Here is a 24399-nt window from a genome sequence, read left to right as displayed (position 1 = left end):
GGAGGGAGGGAAGGAAGGAAGGAAGGAAGGAAAGAAGGAAGGGTCCCTGTGTATATATATGGGTTCTGACGTAGTAGCCGCAGGTAAAGGTAGAGGTGAGCCCTATGGGTTCTGGGAATATGGAGGCTGTTGCCCTGGCAACAGGTCTGTGAGGCCCACCCATGTGATGTCATGGGCTTTGGAGGCCCTGATGCTAACAGCTGTAGTGGCATCTCAACATCCTTTGCTTGCAACTCAGAGTAACAGACCACCTTCGTTAGCTCCATGTCTATGTCTTGTTCACTCTGCCCCAGACACTCTAGGTATCCTCCTGTTCCTTGGCACTGTCTTTGTTACTTTCCTGTTTCTGTGGAGAGATACCATGACCAAGGCCACTTAGAGAAGAATTTATTGGGGGCTTATGATTTCAGAGGATGAGTCCATGATCATTGTGGCAGAGAGCATGACAGCTGGCAGGAATGGTGCTGGAACAGTTGTTGAGAACTTACATCCTGATCCAAGGCATGAGGCAGAGAAAGAGGCTAACTGGGCATAGTGTGGAGTTTTTAAAGTTCCCACCCCAGTAACACACCTCCTCCAAAAGGGCCACATTTTTTAATCCTTTCCAAACAGTTCCACCACCTGGGGACCAAGAATTCAAATCCGTGATTATGAAAACCACAAGCACAGCTGCTCCCTGTCTGCCTTCAGACCTCTGTGCTTATTTATAAGCTGTGTGTAGAGTGCCTTTCTTCTTAATCTGATCATTATCTATTGATGTGAAACTAATTTGCTCATAGCCTACTAACTTAAGATTTTCATTCCCCCCTACACAGATACACACACAGATGCACAGATACACATATTTATCTCATTGAAAGCATAATTGCAAATGAGGAGAATCCACTTTCAAGCTCCCTCGTGGAGCTGATGGCTGGGCTCAGGGCTTTGTCTTGAAGGCCTTTGCACAGAACTCTTACCACACACTTGCTTTCCCAGAACTAGCAAGCTAGAGAACTCAGTCTTTTTGTAATCTTACTTCTGAAATGGTAGCTGTGATTGCTGTTAAGTCGTTTTTGGGAGAGGTTCATAAGTCATCCCCTACTCAAGGGAAGGAGCCTGTCTAGGACATTAGTAACAGGAGGCAGAGGTCATTGGTCATCATCTAGAAGCAAGGAGATATTCCTAGATACCCTTTCTGCTTATTCCCTCTCCTCCCTTCCAGCTCTGTTCAGATATCATCTTATCAGAATTACTCTATATACTCCAGTGTGTGTCCCATCTTTTAATTGGGTTTTTTGGTTTTTTTCAAGACAGGGTTTCTCCGGTAGCCTTGGCTGTCCTGGAACTCACTCTGTAGACCAGGCTGGCCTCGAACTCAGAAATCCGCCTGCCTGTGCCTCCCAAGTGCTGGGGTTAAAGGCGTGCCCCACCACTGCCCAGCAGTTGGGTTTTTCTTTACATGATTTATCAAAGCTTGTATGTGTTGGCTAACTTATATTTCCTGCTCTCAGTAGTGTATAGACATCATGATAACTGGAACTCAGGGTTCTTCACTACTGTATCTTCAGATCCTAAAACAGTGCTTGGCATATAGGAAACACTAGGTAAATACTTGCTACATGAATGACCCCAATTAACAATGGGTAAGCTGTAAAAGCAATTCACTGAGCAAGCATTATAAGAAGGTTGGTAGTCCCTAATTCAATCAGCAGGTCAGTAATAGCAACAAGAAATTAGGTCCTTTCCAGCCTTTCACAATGCAATCTTCAGGCTCTTGCCATTGCCCCCACCCCAGCCCTGCCCAGATGAGTCGACTCATAGTCTAAAGGAAGCTGTAACAGCTCTCAGAATCAAATTTTTCTTAGGCAACATTCAGAGACAAGAAGTAGCAGATCAATCAGGGCAAAGAGAGGACTTCCCTTCCCCACTTACCCCTTTTTAGCTGAAGGTAAAAACTACTTCCTAGAAGCCCCACCATAGACTTTCTCGTAAATGGTGCTGCTCCAAAACCAGATCACACATTCACTGTGCGCTTCAAGGGAGTAAAGAAAGTAAGAGTTAGCCACTTTGTCTCCTACAGTGAGAAGGGAACTGGACACAGGAAATATCACTGGGGAATGAACAAAGAGTTGTTGCCATGACACCCCAGTTGATACAGACATTTCTAAATATTGACTCAATGGTAGAGACTTCCAAGGGAAATATAGAATACCTTAGCAAGGGTTACAAAGAGCTTCTCAAGTAATCAATAACTGTGATAGATAGCTCATAACAGAAATGAACTTGCTGCAATAACTCATAAAAGGAATGAACTTCCTGCAAGCACTGGGGAATATTTTTTCATGTCTGTAAAGGAAATATTCTCATTGGCTGACAGCAGCCTTTCTATATTCTAATTTTACCTGCAGCGAAGGCCTCACTATTATTCATCAGCTGAGTCTCGTTGTTAGAAAACTAATGTGAAAGTAGAAGTTGTCATTGACATTTTTTCAAAACATTTTATTGATTCTTTGTGAATTTCACATCATGCATCCCAGTCCCACTCATCTCATCCTCTCATATTCTCCTATTGCTCTTACAGCCTCTCCTCCAACATACACATGCTTGCACGCGCGCGCACACACACACACACACACACACACACATACACACACAGCATAGAGAAACATCTTATTGTGGAAGCTGTAGTATATCACAGTGTGTCCCACAGTACATCCCTCAGTCTGCAAATCTTCACTTGCAAATGTTCATTGCAATAAGTCATTGGTCTGGTTTAAGATCTCTGGCTTCTGTGACACCATCAATTTTGGATCCTCACTGGGACTCTTCCTGGTTATCCTGTTGTTGCCCTGTAGTCACTAACAAAATTTTAATGAGGTTCTTCACTCAGAAACCCCAGAAGTATCAAATACATTCAATTTTTTTTATTTCATTCATCATCTCCCTAATTGTTAATACCAACCCAAAGAGAAGTACAAGTTTGAGGACCAGTAAATTCTCCTGATGCTGAAAATGAAGCTGGCTTCCTAGAAGGCAATAGATGACGATGTAACTGAGTGGGTTACAGTTTGTGACTCACCCCTTTTCCTTGCCCATCATTCGGTTAGGCTGTTGCTTTCTTCATCTACTTCCAAGATCCTTTAAACATTTCTGAACTCAATCCTCCTGTCTGCCTTCTGCATTTCAGATCTGACTTCCAAATTTATTTGTCCTAGAAAAGGTTTTAACTGTTATATTCTAAAGTATCTTTTTTTATAGCTTCTGGGTGACTTTCTCAAACTCTAAATTCCTAGAACTTGGACCTACTAAATATCACTCAGCATAATCTGAACGCTCACCCAGCAGTAGCCAGTAAAGGGCCCAGCCTGTCAAGCGAATGGGTGTCCTCCTGATTATCTTGACCGCACTCTCTACCATCTCTTTTATGATTCTTTTCTCTGAGTCTTTCTGCTCAGCTTACTGCAGGCAGCTCATAGGGGCATAGATCACTTCTTAGAGTCTTCATACTGACTCACTTTCCAGGCAGGTTAACATCGTTACCCTCCTATATATTTACTGCATATTTCTTCAAGCCCAGTGTGGTGGTTTGAATAAAAATGGCCCCCCATAGGCACTTGGAGGGTGGCATTATTAGGAGGTGTGGCCCCTATCCCTGGAGCCGGGCTTTGATGTTTCAGAAGCTCAAGCTGTCTCTTCCTGCTGCCTGCAGATCCAGATGTTGAACTCTCAGCTACCTCTTCTCTGCAGCACCATGTTGCCTGTGTGCTGCCATGCTTCTCGCCATGATAATGGATTAAACCTCTACGGTGTAAGCCAGCTCCAATGAAATGTTTTCCTTTATAAGAGTTGCCATGGTCATAGTGTCTCTTCACAGAAATAGAAACCCTAAGTAAGACAGCTAATCAACCTCCGTTCTTTAATGTTTCTGGCTTCACATCAAAATTATCTTGGGGATTTCTTAGAAAAGAGGTTTTTTTTTTCTCTCTCTCTCTTTTTTTTTTTTTTTTTTTTTTTTTTTTTTTTTTTTTTTTTTTTGGTTTTTTGAGACAGGGTTTCTCTGTGTAGCACTGGCTGTCCTGGAACTCACTCTGTAGACCAGGCTGGCCTCGAACTCAGAAATCCACCTGCCTCTGCCTCCCAAGTGCTGGGATTAAAGGCGTGTGCCACCACTGCCCAGCAGAAAAGAGATTTTTAAGGCTGCCTCTACCCTACATTGCAGAAACACTATAAGATTCTCCGTGACTATGTTACATGGCCCGACTTGTGAATCATTGCACTTGTGAACCACTGCATGGAAGGTGGGTGCTTAAATATCTTCCCCTCCAGGGCTGGAGAGATGGTGCAGTGGCTAAGAGTACTAGACTGTTCTACAAAAGGTCTTGAGTTCAATTCCCAGCAACCATATGGTAGCTCACAACCATCTGTAATGGGATCTGATGCCTTCTTCTCAAGTGCATGAAGGCAGAGCACTTACAGGCATAAAATATTTGAATAAGTAAGTCTTTAAAAAGTCTTCACTGCCGTCATCCCAAAGAGGTACTCAGAACAGCGTGGTGGCTAAGAAGATTGATCCTTTGCCTTCAGAAACTCTCAGAAGAATGGCCTGTTAAACACAATTGCAGTAGTTTGTATGCTGGGCGACAAATCATCCTTAGTGTACTGGAATAAAAGAGAAATGAGTTGATTTTGCTTACACTCTGGATGCTTACATGATGAATTGTGGATTTTTAGAACAATTTGGTTTAGTACTGATAAAACATCTCCACAAGTACATAGAAACTAATGTCTGAAATTTTATTTTACTACTCGTGTATGCATATATGTGTGCACGTCTGTATATATGTTACAGGGGTGAGCACTGGCCATGGAAGCCAGAAGAGGGTATTGTATCCCCTGGAGCTGGAGTTAGTGGTATGAGCTTTTGGAGGTACTAGGAACTCTGCAAGAGTAGCAAGAACTGCGAAGCCACATCTCCAGCCCATGTATTTCAGAAGAGCACACACATGTGTCTTTAAAAATTACTGACTTCTCCTTTTTTTTCATATAGGTTCTTTAATGGAGCAGCCATTTGTCCTACAGATCTGGCTTCACGACATGATCCACAGACCCCAGCTCTGAAGTCAGTCATTCCCACCCTTCAGGTGTGGAATAGCCAGCCACTCTCACCATGTTGGACTTCCTGGCTGAGAATAATCTCTGTGGCCAGGCGATCCTGAGGATTGTTTCCTGTGGCAACGCCATCATTGCCGAGGTGCTGCGGCTCTCTGAGTTTATTCCTGCTGTGTTCCTGCTGAAAGACCGGGCTGACCAGCAGAGATATGGAGACATCATCTTTGACTTCAGCTACTTTAAGGTGCTCTCCTTGAGGCCTGGGTATTTAATGGCCTTTGTATTCCTGTCCCTTTCACAAGCAGCTTTTCTCTGGGAGTCATGAGGCTTGAAGTGGCCCAGTAATTACAGAGCATTAAAAAGACAACTTTTCAACCAACGTTAACATCAAGTCCTAACTTGAAAAAAAGAAAAGGAAAGGTCCTGTGTAGGAAGTCCTAGTGGGAGTACAAACCAACTATAGAAAGCAACCTATAATGCAATGCCTTTTACCTTAAAACACATTTAAAAGCACGCTAACCTTGGTTGCGATTCATGCAGAGGGATTTTGATTGGAAGCTCCCATTACCACCTTACTTTTTGTTGTTCTGCTTTAATTTTGATGTTTAAGAACCATAGAGCCAGGCGGTGGTGACACATGCCTTTAATCCCAGCACTTGGGAGGCAGAGGCAGGCGGATTTCTGAGTTCAAGGCCAGCCTGGTCTACAGAGTGAGTTCCAGGACAGCCAGGGCTACACAGAGAAACCCTGTCTCGAATAAAACAAAAAACAAACAAAACAAAAGAACCATAGAGCACAATTTTACGATCCCTGGACATGTTTCCAGAGGATATACCATTTCTGACTTTTAACATAAGTGTGTTTTCCTTCTCAGGGCCCAGAGTTCTGGGAAAGCAAACTGGAAGCCAAACCTGAGCTGCAGGATTTAGATGAAGAATTTCGGGAAAACAACATAGAAATCGTGACCAGATTTTATCTAGCCTTTCAAAGTGTGCATAAATACATTGTAGACTTAAACAGGTATGGATACATTTTGTAACAGCTTATTCTGGTAGAATGGCAGGGGCAAGACCAGCAGAGCATGTCTGCCTTTCTCAGTTCTGCACCCATGCTGTGCATCTCCGTAACTTCATGGTACTCTCCTTCCTTGACTCTGTCATGCAGCCTGCAGTTTGTGATCCTATCCTGACACTTTAGATGTAAAGTTTATTTGTAAAGTAACTATTTTGTTCTGTTATGTTATTTTAAGATAGGTCTTCACTTTGTGGCACAGACTAGTGCGGAATTCACAATCCTCCTGCCTCTGCCTCCGGAGTGAGTGGGAAGACAAGCCTATTCCATCAGGTCTAGCTTGCTCATTTGAGCAGCTGTTAAGAGTTTACCAGTTCCTTGAGCTTTAGCCACTACTTCATGCCCCTATGCCGCTGCTTCTGAGAACCTTGTGTTTTGTAATTCTGGAGGAGGGAATATTCCTTTGATTTGAACCAGCCATAAGTGTGAACCTGTGGTCCCAAATCACCATGAATTATAGCACATAAGTCACTGAGGTTTATAAGTACAGCAAGGACTAGAGGAACTGAAGCCAGGATGCCTGCTGTCCTGCCTTGTTTTCAGAAACTCTTTCCTCACTCAAAGATGTTACATCTTCTGCTTACATTGACACTTGGCATTTCCCTTTTAGATACCTCGACGATCTCAATGAAGGAGTTTATATTCAGCAAACCTTAGAAACTGTGCTTCTCAATGAGGATGGAAAACAACTTCTAGTAAGTAATAGTGACTGCAAAGTACGTACTCAAGAATATGAAATGGCTGACTGTGGTGGCACTTGACTTTAATCTCAGCACATGGGAGGCAGAAGCAAGTGGATCTCCGTGGGTTCAAGGCCAGTCTGATCTACATAGCAAGTTCCAGGACTGCCAGACTGCCAGAGCTAAATTATAGAAAGACTTTGTCCCAATATTAATAATTATTATTATTATAAACAGAATACCATTCCTAAAAGAAAAGCAAATAGCCTGATAATCATCTTTTAAGTTTAGAATGTGTGAGTACTGAATGAATTACTAATGGAAGGGTCATGTTGGGTTTTGATCTCCCTCTGTATAAGAAGTCCATCTTTTATTTGCATCTGAAACATCGAGCTGGTACTTAGTACTTGGTGACCATTTAAGAAGTGTCTGTTAGAGCCAGTGTGGTCACCATGTCTATAATCCCAGCACTTTGGAGATAGAGCTACGAAGTGTAGTTCAAGATCATCCTTATACATAGAATTGACATTCCATTCTAGTATCTCTAGCAAAATAATCACTATGAGTTTAATTTTATTTTGAGTTAATTTTTAAAGCCCATTCTGCATAGTAGTTAAGAGCTCTTTGCAGAAACACATACATTTACCTTGAAATCTAAATACAGCTTTCAGGAGGAGTGTGGCCAGACTGGTCATTTGACCATTGTGAACTTCACTCCTTACAGACAGGTAGTCTTGTGAGTTTGGCCATTGTCCTTTTTCTTCATAGTGTGAAGCCCTGTACTTATATGGAGTTATGCTGCTTGTCATCGACCAGAAGATTGAAGGAGAAGTCAGAGAGAGAATGCTGGTTTCTTACTATCGATACAGGTATTGGTGGCCTAGCCTGTGTACCTCCAGAATGCAGCTATGGATGAAATGCATTGCGTGCTCCTGTAGTGTTTGGAGCAGTGGCCTCTAGTGAAGGGTGCTAAGTACACACATCTTCTGAAACCTGAGGGAATATAGCTATTACCTGTTTATGTGTTCTAATTAACAGATTAAATTTCATGAAAACTATATACTACATATGAAATGCTGTATCTAAGACTTAGCAATGTAGGGACGGTCGTGGCCATGACAGTGATGCAGTTACCATATAAAGCAGGAGTCTGAGCTCAGAGTGTTTTAAGTTGACAGATTAAGGAAGGTCTTAACAAATGTCCTTTTGCTTTGAAAGTTTTCCTTTTAGTTTTCCAACAAGACGCTTTTGGCACACATAAAGAAATGGAGGAGCTTTCTGATGTCATCCTGATGTGGATGGCTGAAAGCTATCATTCTGGATTAGGTTGAAAGTGGATCCCCCCACACCCACACCAGTACATGCATAGACACAGAAGTAACATCCCAGATCTTGTGTTATGTGAGTCTATGCAGAGTTGTGTGGCTGCAGGAGGTAGAGTCACAAAGAGCCACCTTGCCAGCTTTTAATTTAGCACTTCCCATACAACCTTTCAGTCTTTTGAAGAAATGTGTCCAAAAAAAATAGATACATGGGCCTGGAGAAGTGGCTCAGCAACAGTTGAGTGTTTGCAAACTTCTAGAAGATCCAAATTCATTTCCTAGTACCCACATCAGGCAGCTCACAGCCACCTATCATTCTAGCTCCAGAGGATCCAGTACCCTCTTTTGACCTCTACAAGCATCTGCACACATGTGGACATATATATATGCACACACGCATGCACACACACACACACATAAATAATAGTTAAGTTGTTAAGAAAAAAAACGCAAGTGGTGTTAAGTGCAAAGTATGTATACAAGGGAAATAAACAACCTTGAATACAAATTAAATGTCAGAAACCATCTCAGGGAAGAAATGGTCGATAAACAAGGCCCATTTATACATTAGGATAAATATATAATGGGTAGAAATCACAGGAATGGCCAATGAGACAGAGGGACTTTCTGAGTGTATCATACTGTCTATAACACCTGCTAGCACTCTGCCTCCTCCTCAAATTCACCTCAAGCTGCTCATCTGGCCATTTCCACTTTGTCATTTCTGAAGAGATTGTCCACTGCTGCAAATCATTCACTTATGTCCACTTAACCATTCACTGTATCCATGTTTGAGAAGTGACGTTAGTCACCTCTGGGCCTTTTGGAGACGATCAAGTGCAAAGGTGAAACTTGTGTGGCCTTGCCTCTACTCCTGAAAGTGTCCAGAGAAACAAACACTAAGCAATGTGAGGATGAAGAAAGGAAAAGCATTTACTCATGACCTTAGCTGTGAAAACTCAGACTTTGTCCCCGGGGGAATAGCATCTGTGGGATGTGAGCTCCGTTGTAAATGAGACACCCTTGCAACTCAGTGGTGGTGAAGGAGATCCTGATATCAGGGATAAGGTTATAGATGTCCCAGATAGTTTTACTAGATCTCTGCAGCTTACAGAGTGAAAAGCCACATTAACATAATTTTTAATTTCTTTTTAATTTGTAAAATATTGGCTGAGTTTTATATTCTTTATCCATAATTCTAAAATCTAAGAAACTTTAAAAATAACTATATAACCTTCGGTGTGCTGATGCATACCTGTGATCCCAACACTTGGGAGGCAGAGACAAGAGAGTTGAGTGCTAGTGTTTGAGGCTATTTTGGGCTACATAGTGAGATCCTATTTCAAGAAATCCAGATACACATATATGCACACACACACACACACACACAATCTGTACACACTTACATGCACATACACGTTTACACATACATGTACCTTGCAGAACTCATTTGGCAGTTAGACCTGGAGTCAAAGACCTACCCAAACAGATGTGAGCTTTCTGTCATCTTCATTTATCTTACTTATGGAAGATAATTTGACTCTTAATTATTAATATCCATCAATCTTGAGACACCAGCTCAGCCCTGTTGTGGTCTTCTGTAGTGTATTCCAAACACTATATTGCTTGCTCTTCTATTTGGAAATTACGATGAGACAAGTACAGCTCCAAGGATTTGGAAAGTGACTTGTGGACCTTACAGAGAACTAGTACGCACCCATCATACAGGTTTTTCAAATGTATCCTTTGATTATAAGTTCTGATGGACCCATTGTCATTTCTGCATGGAGTCCTTCACTTTTAGACTTATGTGTTTCTTATGTGTGGTTTCTTTGATTCTTTTGTCTCCCCTTGTGAACTTATCTCAGTGCTGCTCGATCCTCTGCTGACTCAAATATGGATGATATCTGTAAGCTCCTACGAAGCACAGGATATTCCAGCCAGCCAGGAGCCAAAAGACCACCTAACTATCCTGAGAGCTATTTCCAGAGAGTGCCTATCAATGAGACCTTTATCAGCATGGTCATCGGACGCCTGAGATCTGATGACATTTACAACCAGGTAGGAATCAGAGGGTCTTCATAACTTAAACGATGGACTCTACATTTTTCCTCACTTACTCCTTTTCTTTTTTTCTTCCATCCAGTGAATCAAACAGCAGGTAGAAACTATTTATAAAAAGCTTTTGAATGGTGCTGCTGGGTCAAGGAAAGGATCCGTTAAGTTTGGGAGGATCAGAGGTTTCAGACGGAGATAGGATGTGAGCAGTTAGAAAGAAGGTGCATCCTTTTAAGTCATCTGTTCAAGAAACAGTTGCTGAGGATGTGCGTGATATATTCATTCATGAGCTAGGTGCCAGGGATTCATCGCCAAGGAAGTCAGGCTCTGCTCCACACCCACACCCAGGTTTGACTTGAAGCTTAGAAAGGCGATAGTCACTGGATGAGTGATGGTACAAGAACCTTCACATTAGCTTAGGGAAGCCAGTAAGGCATACAGCTATGGCAGCAGGATGGCGGCTGATGACAGAGTGGAGCAGAAGGCCAGGCTAGACCACTGGCAGCCTGAGCAGACCTGGAGAGACCCTGCAGCATCTTAAAGTTAACTCACATTCCTCAGCAGTGTACGCATCACTAAGAAAAGCCCGAAAAGCATATCTGAGCTCTGGCTTCTCTTCCGGTTGTGGAACTCTTGCTCTCTTACTGAAAGGACTTACCATTTGACTTCATTCTGGGGGTGGAAGTGAGGGGACATGATTTCATATATATCTGTATTACTGTAAGGTAGGATGTCACTGTTGTAGAGCAGATCTGCCCTGGGACAGCTCTGTTTGATGACCAATTCCTTTTTTGTGCGATTATAGTAAGTATAAATAAGACTTTAATTCTTAGGATTTTTTTCTTAAAACATTCTAAATCAGACACTATGTGCAGACACAGGACTTTATTTGTTGCCATTTGCTGAGAATTCAGTCTTAAGTCAGCCTCACAGGAGGTTTGTTTGCATACCATTTTCTCTGTTGCACATGACAATCGTGCAGAGTGGCCATCATTACTCCATGTTGCTGTCGAGGAATCTAAGATTCGGACACCTTCAACAGGCCTTCTAAGTCACACTCCTAACAGCAGAGCCACTGTTTGAATTCCAAGGTGCATGAAATCAGGGTCTAGACTGTTCTCTCAGCATTCCTCATCCCGCCCTTCTCCTTCACGATCCATTTCTTAAGGTGGCATGTTACCGTTTGTTTCTCCTTCCCTCCTGACCTTCATTAACAGAGGGTTATGCTCTGTTGGTTCTGTGTCACCCTCTCTGTCCTGAACTTCTCCCCACCCATCCCTGGTTCTGACAAGTGGATCAGATTTTCTTGTTTCTTGGTATTTGGAAAGGGGCCTGAAAAGTAATTTCTGCAAAATTTGAACTTTAGGAGACAGCCTCATCCAACTAAGATAGTCTAGGGAGAAAAGATTTGGGCAGACACATCTGGGGAAAGAAATAGGGTATTCTGGTTCCAGCCCCAGGCCCCTTCTGAGGAGATACACACAGACATGTTCAGAAAATCTGGGATGGGGTGAGCTGTGCACACTGATGGAGCCACACTCACACCACACAACAGCTCAAAACCTCAACACTTTTTGTGTAGAGGACAGGAGGAGGGATCTCAATGGTTCTCAACCTGTGGGTCACAACTCCTTTGGGAGCTGAGTGATCCTTTCCCATCAGTTGTCTAATGCCATTAGAAAACAGATATTTATATTTTGAGTCATAACAGAAGCAAAATGCAGTTATGAAGTAGCAATAAAGACAATGTTATGGTTGGGAGTCACCACTACCTGAGGGATTATGTTAGGGTTGTAGCATTAGGAAGGTTGAGAACCACTGGGTTAGATAGTCTGGATACAGGTCTCTGTAGGTGAGCAATCTCAGGTTGATTTATCTAGGAGAAGGCTGTGGTAGCTAGGTTTTGCACACATTGCCAACCTGTGCACTCTGACCAGAGGAAGGCTTTGCCATCCTTCACACCCTCACCTCTGGAGAAGGCTTTGCCATTTCCATGGGTCTGAGACGTTGGGTCCTTGACTTGGCTGTGTCTGTCTCCACAAGACAGATTTGCTTGGGGCTTCCTCAGCTCCCCACACACTGCCATGTCACTTTCCTGCCTGCAGGATCCATGTGACCTTGCTGCATCTGTCCTTGTGATAATATTTCCCATCCCTGCCCTTGGTAGCTCAAGTTGATAGGCACTCTGTAGCCCAAGAGTCTTACCTAGTACATAAGACTGTAGGTGCCCTGGAAACACAGACATGGAAAAGACAGATGGGAGGAGAACTCAACAAAGGGTGAGAACAGGATGGTATTCAAAAATCACAGGCAAGGGGCTGAAGAGATGGCTCAGCAGTTAAGAGCACTGACTGCTCTTCCACAGGTACCGAGTTCAGTTCCCAACAACCACATGGTGACTCACAACCATCTGTGATCTGATGTCCTCTTCTGGTGTGCATGAAGACAGCTACATTGTACTCATAAAATAAACAAGCAAATCTTAAAAAAAAAATCACAGGCGCGTGTTCCGTCCTGCATGAATTTAAGTAAGAGTTCCAGAAGCAGTTGTTGAGCTGGGTTAACAAGAAACTCCATGTAATGATGGAGGAATTTCAGTGCCTTGTTGGACAATAAAAAGTGGTAAAATGGTGAAGTCCATCAGTTCTAAAAGATTGTCCTTATGTGATAGGAAAGACAGAAATGGTGTCAAGGAGCCAGTGCAAGGCTGAGTGAGACCTTCTCTCGTTTGTAAGAACAGCACTGAATTGCAGTGTAGTCAGGACATGAAAGGGAGAGAATGCTGTGGGTTCTAGATAAGAGGAAAGAACAGAGTTCCACAGTTGCTCCCAGAGGTCATGATCCTGAAGTCGATGAGACTTTAGAAACTGGCTGTTGGCTTCAGACGTGAGTTAGGACTGATGTTGTGTTGCAGGTTTCTGCCTACCCTCTGCCGGAGCACCGCAGCACTGCCCTGGCAAATCAAGCCGCCATGCTGTACGTCATTCTCTATTTTCAACCTTCCATTCTTCATACCCACCAAGCAAAAATGAGAGAGATCGTGGATAAGTACTTTCCAGATAACTGGGCAAGTATTCCTCCCCTTCTGTAAATGTGTTATGTAACTAAATTCCTGGGGCTAAGTATATTAGACAGAACTGGAAGCTTAGGACGCAGAGGCAGGGGGATCAGGACTCAGGTTCATTCTCGGCAATATAATAACTATAAGACCATATTGGATGGGTACAGAGATGGGGAACATCTTGGGAAGAGAAAAACACAATCAAAGTATATCATATGGAAAAATTTTAATTAAAAGGTTTTTAAACAGAAGTAAACAGAACCCTTCTTTTTTTGCCTTTTTAATTTTTTTCTTTTATTTATGTTTGGGAAAGATACTAAAAATTTTTACCAGGCAGTGGTAGCAAATGCCTTTAATCTTAGCACTCAGGAGGCAGAGGCAAGTTGATATCTGAGTTTGAGGCCAGCCTGGTCTATAGAATATGCTCCAGGACAGCCAGGGCTACACAGAGATACCCTGTCTAGAAAAAAAAACAAAACAAAAAGGGGTGGGGGAGGGGTTTAAATGTTTGAGGAACACATACATAGCCAGGTGGGTTGTGTATAAAAGAAGGAACTAGATCAAAACAGCAGTGTGAAAGTACTACACACAAAGTTTGTGGGAAATGGGTAAACCTGTTCTTAAAGGAAGTTATTACAGGAAATCTACTTTCTGGAAAGCAAGGTTAAAAGTTAATGAACCATGGGCTGAGCTGATGGCTCATAGGTTAAGAACATGGCTGCTCTTACAAAGGACCTGACTTTGATTCCCAGCACCCACATAGCAGCTCACAACCATCCGTAATTGCAGCTCCAGGAGATCTGACACCCTTTTCTGGTCTTAGTGAGTATCAGGCACACAAATGGTACACAAACATAGCTATAGACAAAACACCTATGCACATAAATTAGTTAAAAATCACTTAATGTTGGGATCAGTAGGTTTGTTTGAAAGTTCTCAAGAGTCCTTAGTAACTTTAAAAACTCTCTGTGGTGTGTGTGTGTGGAGGGTGTGTGGTGTGTGTGTGTGTGGTGTATGTGGAGTATGTGTGTGGTGTGGCGTGTTTGGTGTGTATGTGTGTGATATATGTGGCATATGTTTGTGTGTGGTGTGTTTGTATGATTGTGTGTATGTGTGTGTATGATATGTTTGGTGTATGTGGTGTATGTGTATGTGTGAATGTGTGTGGTTATGTGTGTGAATGTTTGTGGGGGTGTGTGTTGTGAGTCATACACAAATGCCAGAGTTCAAGGGATCAAATTTAAATCACCAGGTTTGCATAGAAAATGCCCTTTGTCCGAGTCATCTTGCCAGCCCCATCACTGACTTCTAAGAACATAAAAACAAGAGGGAAAACTCAGCGGCCATGATGGTGCCTTAGAGAGATCCCCGGCTCAAAAGGAAAAAGGAAGAGAAAAGCAAAAAATGTTTTCTGTTATTAGAGACTCCTCCCTGTAATGTCTTCTTCTAGAAATCTCAACAGTTGGAAGAAAACGTTGGCATCAGATGCTTTAACTTGTCGCTCGTACTGCAGAGAGTTGGGCCTTGGGCTTATTTACAGAACCCTAGGTTTCACTGACATGAATTAAAACATTTCCCCACCCCTCCTTGATGGCAGTAGATGCTGGGCAGTACTGAGAGACTCTCTCCTCTCTCAGGTAATCAGCGTTTACATGGGTATCACTGTCAATCTAGCCGATGCGTGGGAACCTTACAAAGCTGCAAAAACTGCTCTCAACAATACCCTTGACCTCTCAAATGTCAAAGAACAGGTAGGTGTGGACTACACAGAGTGAGTAACTGGTTGTCAAGCCCAGCTTATGGGAAACAAGCTAGATACACTTCCCTCAGAATTTGGAAAATGTATTCCTAGACGTCTTACTGCAGAACTCGAAGGTAAAATGTATACATTAGAGCTAAGTAGAGGTTTTAGACTTGGGTGGTAGAGGAAATTAGAGACTCAGGTCCCAAGAAAGATTCAGTGCTACAGGGTCACAGGTGACTTTGTTTCCTGTGTGAAGCCCATGTCCTGTGAATAGAGCTGGCTTGATATTTTAGGGATAGGGTGAACACTGAGATAAAACTGTAGTTTAAGTCATCCCTTCTGGTGTGCAATTGGTTTACTTAAGCACAGACTCTGTGTATTTGTTTCTGAGTCATTTGGCTATATTCTTCTTAAGAACGCCAGGCAGAAGAAAATAATAGCTGAGTAGATAGGAATGTAAATAAAATATTCAAGTGTGTACTTAATATTTCTCCTGCCTGGCTTTCTGGGTCATACTTTCCACTATACATAGAACAATATTGGCTCTAAAACCTCTGTCATGTTTTGTCCAAGTAAATTGAATCACTTAAATAATGCACGAAATAATTTTGCTCTTGGCCTTCTATGGAAAGTAGCATCGATGCTTACTGACGTCAGACCATTTATTTTTCATTACTCAAATTCCTTTCCAATTTTGCATTTTCTCATTTGTGACATTGTAAGAAGTTTCTTCCTAGTGTTAAACCAACTTGACCTGTTGACTGATTGGCAAGATTTAACATTGAACCTTTATTGTACTAAATTCAAATGGGCAGGAAAATCACAATTTTGATCTGCCGAGATGTATTTTTATTAAGCTTCATATTATCCTGTGGAAGTCTCATCCTTTGTCAGGCTGCGGTGATCCCAGCACTCAGAAGGCTAAGCCAGAGTTGCTGTGAGATCAGGACTAGCCAGTGCTGGATGGCAAGGCCCTGACTTAGAAGGCCGAACAAAAGTCTCATCTTTTGAACGTGTCTGCTTTGTTCTGCATTTGCCAGCCACTTTAAGAAGAACAGGCAATTTGGCCTCTGTTTTTGTGCTTCTTTTCTATCCAAGTTAAAAGTTGAAGGGACCAAGCCAGCATAGGGGCATGCACCTTTAATCCCAGCACTCAGGAGGAAGAGGCAGGTGGATCTCTGTGAGTTCAAGTCCAGCCTATTGTACATAGTGAGTTCCAGGACAGCCAGAGCTATGCTGAGACCCTATCTCAGAAAGAAGAAAAAATGAAAGGGGTCAAAGAGCCCACCCAGTCCAATTTGGCCTTGGGCAAAGAAAACAATATACAATATAAAGCCAGCAGTGTTTAATCACTCCAACTGAAGTGAAGCCTCAGAAGTCTGAGAACAGTGTTCCTTCTTCAGTGGCTATGAAACCAGTCTTGGCACACACCTTTAATCTGAGCACTGTGGAAGCAGAGGCAGATGGAGCTCTGTGAGTTCAAAGCTCAGCCGTAGCCTAGCCTACATAGCAAATTGCAAGCTACATAGTGAGACTCCCATTTCAAAAAAAAAAAATCTAGTAAAGCAGTTGCCCTTGGCGCTGTAACTATAACCCATGTTATTATCTTGTATAGAAGTGATATAATTAAACTGGGGAGTGGGAAGGGAGGAAGGAAAGCCTGTTCATGTCAGGGGACTCAGCTGAATGTAACTCATTTTCAAGATATCTCTTCTTCTATCTAATTCCACTTTTTGATTTTTTAATTTTCAAAGGCAAGCAGATACGCTAGTGTCAGCGAGAGAGTGCGTGCTCAGGTGCAGCAGTTTCTGAAAGAGGGTTACTTGAGGGAGGAGGTGCTGCTGGACAATATCCCCAGGCTGCTGAACTGCCTGAGAGATTGCAACGTCACCATCCGCTGGCTGATGCTCCACACAGCCGACTCAGGTAATGCACGAAAGGGGGCCCTTTGTCCTGCCCCACATAGAGCGCTGCAGAAGGAAGGTCTGGACCACAGTGCAGAGCATTTAGCAGAGTGGGCTACTGCCTAAGAGGCAAGCCTCCTGCTAAGCTAGAGATTGTCGTGCCAACCTGGGAGAAGGCAGCAGTCCACCTGAGCAGATGTCATCTGTCAGGCACTGGTGGGTGGCTGGGAAAGATGAAGACTTTGGGCTCCCATGCTGAAGAAGCTTGTCGCTGAGCACACTGGGTAGATGGGTTGTGAACATAGAAAAAGGAATAACAGCAAACCTGTGGTAGACAGGGTTTACCCTCTCTACCTCCCTTCTCAAAAGATGCCCATGCCCTCATCCCTAGAGCCTTACAGGGCTTGTAGAAGCATAAGGTAGACATTCCTAATCAGCTGACTGTACAGTCAGGAAACTAATCCCAGTAGACTATGTAATCAGTCACACAGAGCCTTAAATCAGGAGAGTGAGGCAGGCAGATTAGAGGCAGAAAAGCAGCACCAAGCAAATGACTTGACCAGCCAGTGCTGGCTTTAAAGGTAGAAAGGGCCCCGCCAAGGCATGCAGGCAGCCTTTAAAGGCTAAAAGGGGCAGGAAGGGAACTTCCCATAATTTAGGGCTATCTACCCTTTTAGTTATAATAAGGTGCTGTCATCTTTAAATGTGTTGGGCCATAGTCATAGCTGTCCTGGGATGTGTGTTATCCTCACACCACAGGTTGGAAATACCTCCCTAAGCTACTAATAATTTGTGGAATCCAACCCTGCTGATATTAAAAAACAGTTTAGTCAAGCAGTGGGGGCACACATCCTTAATCTCAGCACTCCCGGTGGTGGAGGCAGGCTGATCTCTGTGAATTTAAGGCCAGCTTGGTCTACAGAGTGAGATCCAGAACAGACAGATCTACACAGTGACTCTGTCTCAGAAAACAAAACAAATCAAAAACTGAGTGCATTTCTCTACTCATATGTACATGTTCTCTGTCTCTCTGTGTCTCTATCGCCATCTCTGTCTCTCTCCCTCTCTCTCTCTCTGTGTCTGTGCACATGCACACTTAGGATCTCCTTCCAGCATTTGGGACCTATAAACTGAACTCGGGCCATCAGGTTATGAGACCAAGGCCTTTACCCACTAAGCCATCTTGTGGGCCCCTGCTGACATCTTAGTTTAGTACAGTGGACCCTGCTTCACATTTGCAACCCTAAAACATAAAAACCTAAATTTGTGTTCTTTTAAAAGCTGCTGTTTGTGCTAACTTGTAGAGCAGCTCCAGCTGGCAAATCAGAGCTCAGTGTGAAAGTCATAACGATTGGGGCCTGAGTCTCTAGTAGGGTAGATGAACAGAAAAGTCAAAGATGGCCCCACCAGAAGGCAGGAATGGCCAGGCTCTTGGGAAGATTTAACTTAATAAATGGGACGAAACTCTGGACCATAGATGAAATCAGAATTGGACGTAGAAAAAAAATGTGTGCCTTGCTGAGTAGAAGGTTCCTAGAGCAGGTAATTTGGTGGCCTCAACCTCTGCTGGGTCATGGCCCTCTTTGAGACCGTCTGTCCACACAGTTTGGTCATCAGGATCAGGAGCTTAACAAGCTGTGTGAAGCACCTCCATGGGATCCACGAGTGATAAAAATCTCAGAAAACAGTACAAGACACTTGAGACCCTGAGCACATTAAAGAAATGTTACCCTTTGCTTATTCTTAGCAAATGCTTCGTAAACATTCTTTCACTCATCTAGAACTGCATACTACTTCCCCAAGAATTATGTGTTCAGCAAGCTCTCTGCTTTCTTGTTTGGGTTTTGTTTTCATTTTTCTGAGACAGTCTTCCAACGAAGTCATGCCTAATCCCAGAACTGCTATGTAGATCAGGCTGGCCTTATGGGCAAGCCCTCTATTTTTCACCTCTCATCCAGTCAACTTCTCTTGAGAACCTACCCTGTGTCAAGTATTGCCTTACTTCCTGTTTCAGCAAACACTGTTGTCCCAGCAGATCATTGCGTTGGTCCCTCTGTGACCCAGTTGCCACAGCCTCATAGCTCCTGTAGCCCAAAGCTCTCAGCCCTTTACCTGCCTTCTGGTTCCACTTCTAGGAGCTATCCACAGTTGCACTTCCTCACTCTTTATGTCCTTGAAAGTGTGTAGAATTTCTTCTTAACTCTCTCCAGCTTCTTAAATGTTTTTACACCTAAGCTCTTTTTACATTTTTGCCTCATTTTGCTTCTTGGTGTGTAGGTCTGTGTGCACTGTACTCTGAGTGCAAATTTAGTCATCTAATTCACAGGCTTTTAAGACTTCTGTTTTTACCTATGTGCGTGTGTCTATCTGCGATGTGTTGGATCCCCCGGAGGTAGAGTTTCAGCTTTGAGCTGTTTGATGTGAGTGCTGGGAAACAAACTTGTCCTCTAGAAAAGTGTGAACTGTCCTGAGCTGCTGAGCCATCTCTTCAGCCCCATTGATCTGCTTTTAATAAACTTAGTTTTTCTTCTACACAAACTCCTTTTCTGATTTCAAAAATTTACCCATTGACTCAGCTTGTAATCTTCCCTACCAATTTCATATAAATAACACAAATGCTCACTTTAGCCTGTTCCCAAACTGGCTTTGGTCTTCCAGTGGCTCAGCCTCATACTCATCTCCTATGCAGTTGTGGCTGACAGCTGGGCCTTTGTTCTGGAAGCCAGTAGTCTCCTTGACTTGCACAGGAGCAAACTCCAGTGTGCCACAGATCTAAGCTTTTATCTTTAGCCACATCTATTTAATATTTTTGTGCCTGGCCAATGTCTGACCTGATGGTACAAGAGTATGTTTACACATGGGGAAAGTAAGTGCTTTCTTAGCCTTGCTGTTGCTACAGTCATGACGTGTTTATGTGCCTGTCACTCCTCTTGGCCCACTGGAGGCCTCTTCCCAGCAGAGGCTGATCCACACTGCCTTGCAGCTGATGGAGAAATAGTACCCAAGCAACACTGCATGAGCAAAGCTAACTACCTGCAAAAGGTGGCCAGGAGTTACCTTGGTGCTAAGATCAATTCTTATACTTTTCTTGGCCTGAATTGTTCAGGACCAGATCAAAGAGAGATGTTCAGGCCCAGGAAAACTAGACCTTCATGTGTACCAAAAAGTCAAACATTAATATGTGTGGAAACATGAAGATCATGTACCCATCACCAGGACAATGGGTCCCATCCAGAGGTGAAAGCAAATGAATGCCAGGCTTTGTGTTTAACCTGGTTAATATCAAGTCAAGTAAAAGGGTAAAGGATATAACTCAGATGGTAGAATCTTGCCTAGAATGTATAAAGCTCTGGGTTCAAGCCCCAGAACAAACTAAAACTGAGTGTAGGGCACACATGTAATCAACTCTCTGAGGGGTAAAGGCAGGAGGGTCAAAGGTCCAAGTTCATCCTTAGCAGCATAGCCACTTCAGGGCCAGCCTGAAATGCTAGAGACGTTTCCTCAAAAAAGAAGAGGGGAGTACAAATGGAACTCCTTTGTGGGTTCTCTTTGTTTAACCAGAGCCAGCATGTCCAGTCTGCCCAGGTGCTCCTGGAGAATGGATGCAATGCCAGATCTTTGCACTTTCCCACAGCAGCTGAGCCCTTTCTGCAGGTGTCATGAGTCTCCTGATGGAGGACTATAGAAATCAATGTGCAAAATGGCCTCCAGTAGGCTTCACCTCATGGTGAGTCACTCCATGATACCTGAGCTTGAAACAAGGACCTTGGGTGTCTGCCCAGCATCCTAGGCTGCTCAAAGAGGGCTGAGCAAGCAGGAATACATCTGGGACACACTGCTTCTGTGACCACAGGCTGCAGCCCTGTTGTTCATCTGAGAATTTTTGACAATGTCTATTTACTTAGAGTTTTTATTTCAACTTTATTTGTAGTCTAAATAGCTTTCATTTCTAAGTATTTTTGCTGTATCCTACCTTTTTTTTTATTGTATCTTAATTGGCTCTGTAAACACATACTGACAAATAGCAGTTTTATTACAAATAAATTTGTTACTTGTCTATTTACTTCATATTTTTGAGACAGCATCTCACCCACTTGCCTGGTCCTCAACTGTGTTGCCCAGTTGGCCTTGAAGTTATAAGCCCCTTGCCTCCCAAGTACTGCAGTTGCAGACTGAGCCACTACTCCCATGTCTCTGCTCTTTTAATTCATGTTCTATTTGAAACAGTTTTGCTTGGCAGCTAGTAGGCTAACTGAAAATCGGGATATCTGTTGGTTATGTCCATGGGTCAGTTACTACCTAATATTATGACCTTGACCTAGTAGCCTGGATAGTGCACAGAAAGCTCTAAGGGCCTCCCGTGCCTTTTTCAAGGAGCAGGATGGCCACATGTGTGGAAGCGCCATGTTTTATGTGAAATTACTCCTTCCCTGTTGTGTTAGGCAGACCCTAAGACCTAGTTTTCTGATTCCCTAGGAATGCTCCGATTCCTTCAGAGTGCTCATGGGGAGTACTCACAGCTGGGATTGAATCCAGCAAAGGAAAAGGACATGGGCAAATCTAGAGGGAAGGAGGCCCAAGCTTCTAAGAATCCTGTCAGTGGAGTCACACAGGCCCTTCAAAATTTGCCCAATATGTGAGAAATGTTGCCAGCCAGTCAGGCTTGTTAGCCTTGGCTGCCCAGGGAATCTATTGAGGGTTAATCACACAGCAAGCATCTTCATGGCAGGTGCAAAGAGGCCAGATGCTAAGAACAGAAGCAGTGTTCAGCATGTACCACATTATTCGTATAAAGGGTTAAGGCCTAGAGCATCATTTCTGACACTTCTCAGAATGGTGAGAACTCTGCCCAAAACTCAAATTTCCAGATACCACAAGAGCCTACTATCTTAGGGTTTCCACTACTGTGAAAAGATATCATGACCAAGGCAATTCTTAAAAGGAAAACATTTAATTGGGGCTGGCTTACAGTTTCCAAAGTTCATTTCATTATCATCATGGCAGGAAGCATGGCAGTCTGCAGGCAGACGTGGTGCTGGAGGAGCTGAGACTTCTACATCTTGATCTACAGACAGCCAAGAGACTCTCTTCTTCTCCACTTCTCAGAGCTTGATCACTAGGAGCCCTCAAAGCCCATCTTCACAGGGACACACTTCCTCCAACAAACCCACACCAATTCCAACAAGGCTATACTTCCAATAGTGCCACTGCCCATGGCCTAAGCATATTCAAACCACCACACCATCCTAGAAAACAGATCTCTGTAGATAGTAGTTTCAGGTTGTCTTTCTGCATCTGAGTGACACAATTGGACATCTAAACCAGGAACACCTTCAGACAGATGGGACATAAGGAGACTAGTCTCCTATAAAATGGTGCCATTGTGGGCAGTTAAGAAAAGCTAACCCTGGAAGCTAACCCTACAAAACACTGTACCCAGTGGCTTTGTCTTTTTTATTCAACAGTGAGTCAGGGACCGATAGCCATGTCATGAGCAGCTAGCTACAAGTTCAGTTGTCACAAACAGTTCATTTGTTCTCCATGATGTGGATATATGATATTTCCCAACCTACTGTGGGTAGACATTTTGCTTAATACTTTTTAAATACTTGAGATGAAGGGAGATATTTAAGAATCCATCTTATTTTGTGGGTGTTCTCTCCACATTTAATCAGTGGGAAATTCTTCTTCCTCTTTCTAGCCTGTGACCCAAACAACAAGCGCCTTCGTCAAATCAAAGACCAGATTCTGGCAGACTCTAGGTACAATCCCAAGATCCTCTTCCAGTTGCTATTGGACACTGCACAATTCGAGTTTATACTCAAAGAGGTAAAAATAGTAAATGAATAGTCTTAGTCTTTGGGAGCTTCTTGTGTTTAAGAAAATATTTCAGAAAAGATTATGATTTAGTTGTATCTCTTACTCAAGCAACAGATTTTGTCCGTCAATGACTGTTGTTCTTTATAGAAAATGACAGAGTTAAATATTTAACAATTATTTAATTACAGGGCAAGTATACCAGATTGTGGAGGTTAATCTAATGAGGTGTACAGTAATTAATGAGACTCACTCACACTTCTGAAAATATATGAAAACTGAGATTTGAATCTGGGGAGATGGCTCAGGGTAATGGCTTGCTGAATGTCTTAGTTAGGATCACTATTGCTGTGATGAAACATGACCAAAGCAACTTGGGGAGGAAAGGGTTTATTCAGCTTACATAGCCATATCACTATTCGTCATGGAAGGGATTCAGGACAGGAACTCAAACAAAGCAGGAACCTGGAAGTAGAAGCTGATGCTGAGGCCATGGAGGGGTGCTGCTTTCTGGCTTGTTCATCATGGCTTGTTCAGCTTGATTAAAAAACCCAAGACTACCAGCCCAGGGATGGCATCACGAGTAGTGGTCTGGGCCCTCCCACATCAATCCCTAATTAAGAAAATGCCCTACAGGCTTGCCTATCTTACAGGCAGTCCTATCTTATGGAGACATTTTCTTAATTGAGGTTCCTTCCTCTTAGATGACTTTAGCTTGTGTCAAGTTAACAGAAAACCATTCAGTGCTCTGAGTAAATTGAGGACTAGAATTCAGATCCCTTGAACCCACTTACATGCCAAGTGGGTGAGACAGGCCACTTTTATTAACAACTTCCTGACATGAGATGGGATCCCAGAGCAAGTTGGTCAGTAAGACTAGCCATACCTGCAAGCTCTCAATTTGATTGGCAGACCCTTCCTCAATGAATAAGATGAAAGAGCGATCGAGGAAGATTCCCAACATCTAACTTGAACCGCCATGTGCATGTTGACCCACATACATATTCAAATGTGCTTGCACACAGACATGCACCCTATAGGCATGTGAAAAATGGATGTGTGTGCTAAGATTTGTACTCTGAAGGAAATTAACTAAATCATCGCCATCCCTGGGGACAGAAGCCAGAGCTTCTGAAGAGCATGGAAAAGGATCTGCCATAGTGGTAAACAAAGTAAGGCAGCATGCTAGAGAACACTTCAGAGAGGGGGAACAGTAGGGCCTTGCTCCAGTTATATCAACATATACAACACTTGTAGAAAATGTTAAACACCTTAGATCAGTGAGTTCCTAGATGAAAGGCACACTCACAGCCTTTACATTTATAATATGCTTTAATCAGTACAACAGCTGGGCAGCTGCCTACCCTCCATGCTGTTAGAATCTATTTTCCTATAGATAACCCCAAGTTATTACAGTGTTCCATCTGGACTGCTCTTAGCTCCAACTGGGCAGCCCTTGGGGCCATGCTTTCTTGACTCTTAACCATTGGCCACTTCCCCTTCCTCCTCCCCCTGCACCTTCTTCTTCTGTGTCTCCTCCAACCCCAAGCCCACAAAACCTAAACCCCACCCATGTCTCATCTGCCCAGCTATTGGCTGTTGGCATCTTTATTTACCAATCACCACTGGGGACAGGTCACTTGTTTTGGGG

The 24399-nt window shown here is 43.2% G+C and overlaps 1 protein-coding gene across 2 annotated transcripts in view; it reads left to right on the top strand.

The window, feature by feature from the left end:
* The window catches only part of Washc5 (WASH complex subunit 5), a 52407-nt gene that overhangs the window by 3058 nt on the left and 24950 nt on the right, over nt 1-24399 (top strand). For both annotated transcript variants that reach the window (XM_031359663.1, XM_031359662.1), the window contains exons 2-10: nt 5030-5335; nt 5966-6111; nt 6773-6857; nt 7611-7711; nt 10033-10225; nt 13137-13289; nt 14921-15034; nt 16782-16953; nt 22633-22760. In XM_031359663.1, the coding sequence (XP_031215523.1) occupies nt 5150-5335; nt 5966-6111; nt 6773-6857; nt 7611-7711; nt 10033-10225; nt 13137-13289; nt 14921-15034; nt 16782-16953; nt 22633-22760 (1278 nt within the window). In that variant the 5' untranslated portion in view covers nt 5030-5149. The remainder of the gene's footprint in view (nt 1-5029; nt 5336-5965; nt 6112-6772; nt 6858-7610; nt 7712-10032; nt 10226-13136; nt 13290-14920; nt 15035-16781; nt 16954-22632; nt 22761-24399) is intronic.

Source organism: Mastomys coucha, unplaced genomic scaffold (assembly GCF_008632895.1).
Source record: "Mastomys coucha isolate ucsf_1 unplaced genomic scaffold, UCSF_Mcou_1 pScaffold7, whole genome shotgun sequence".
In the NCBI taxonomy this organism is placed as follows: domain Eukaryota; kingdom Metazoa; phylum Chordata; class Mammalia; order Rodentia; family Muridae; genus Mastomys; species Mastomys coucha.
This window is presented reverse-complemented; position numbering and strand designations above follow the sequence as displayed.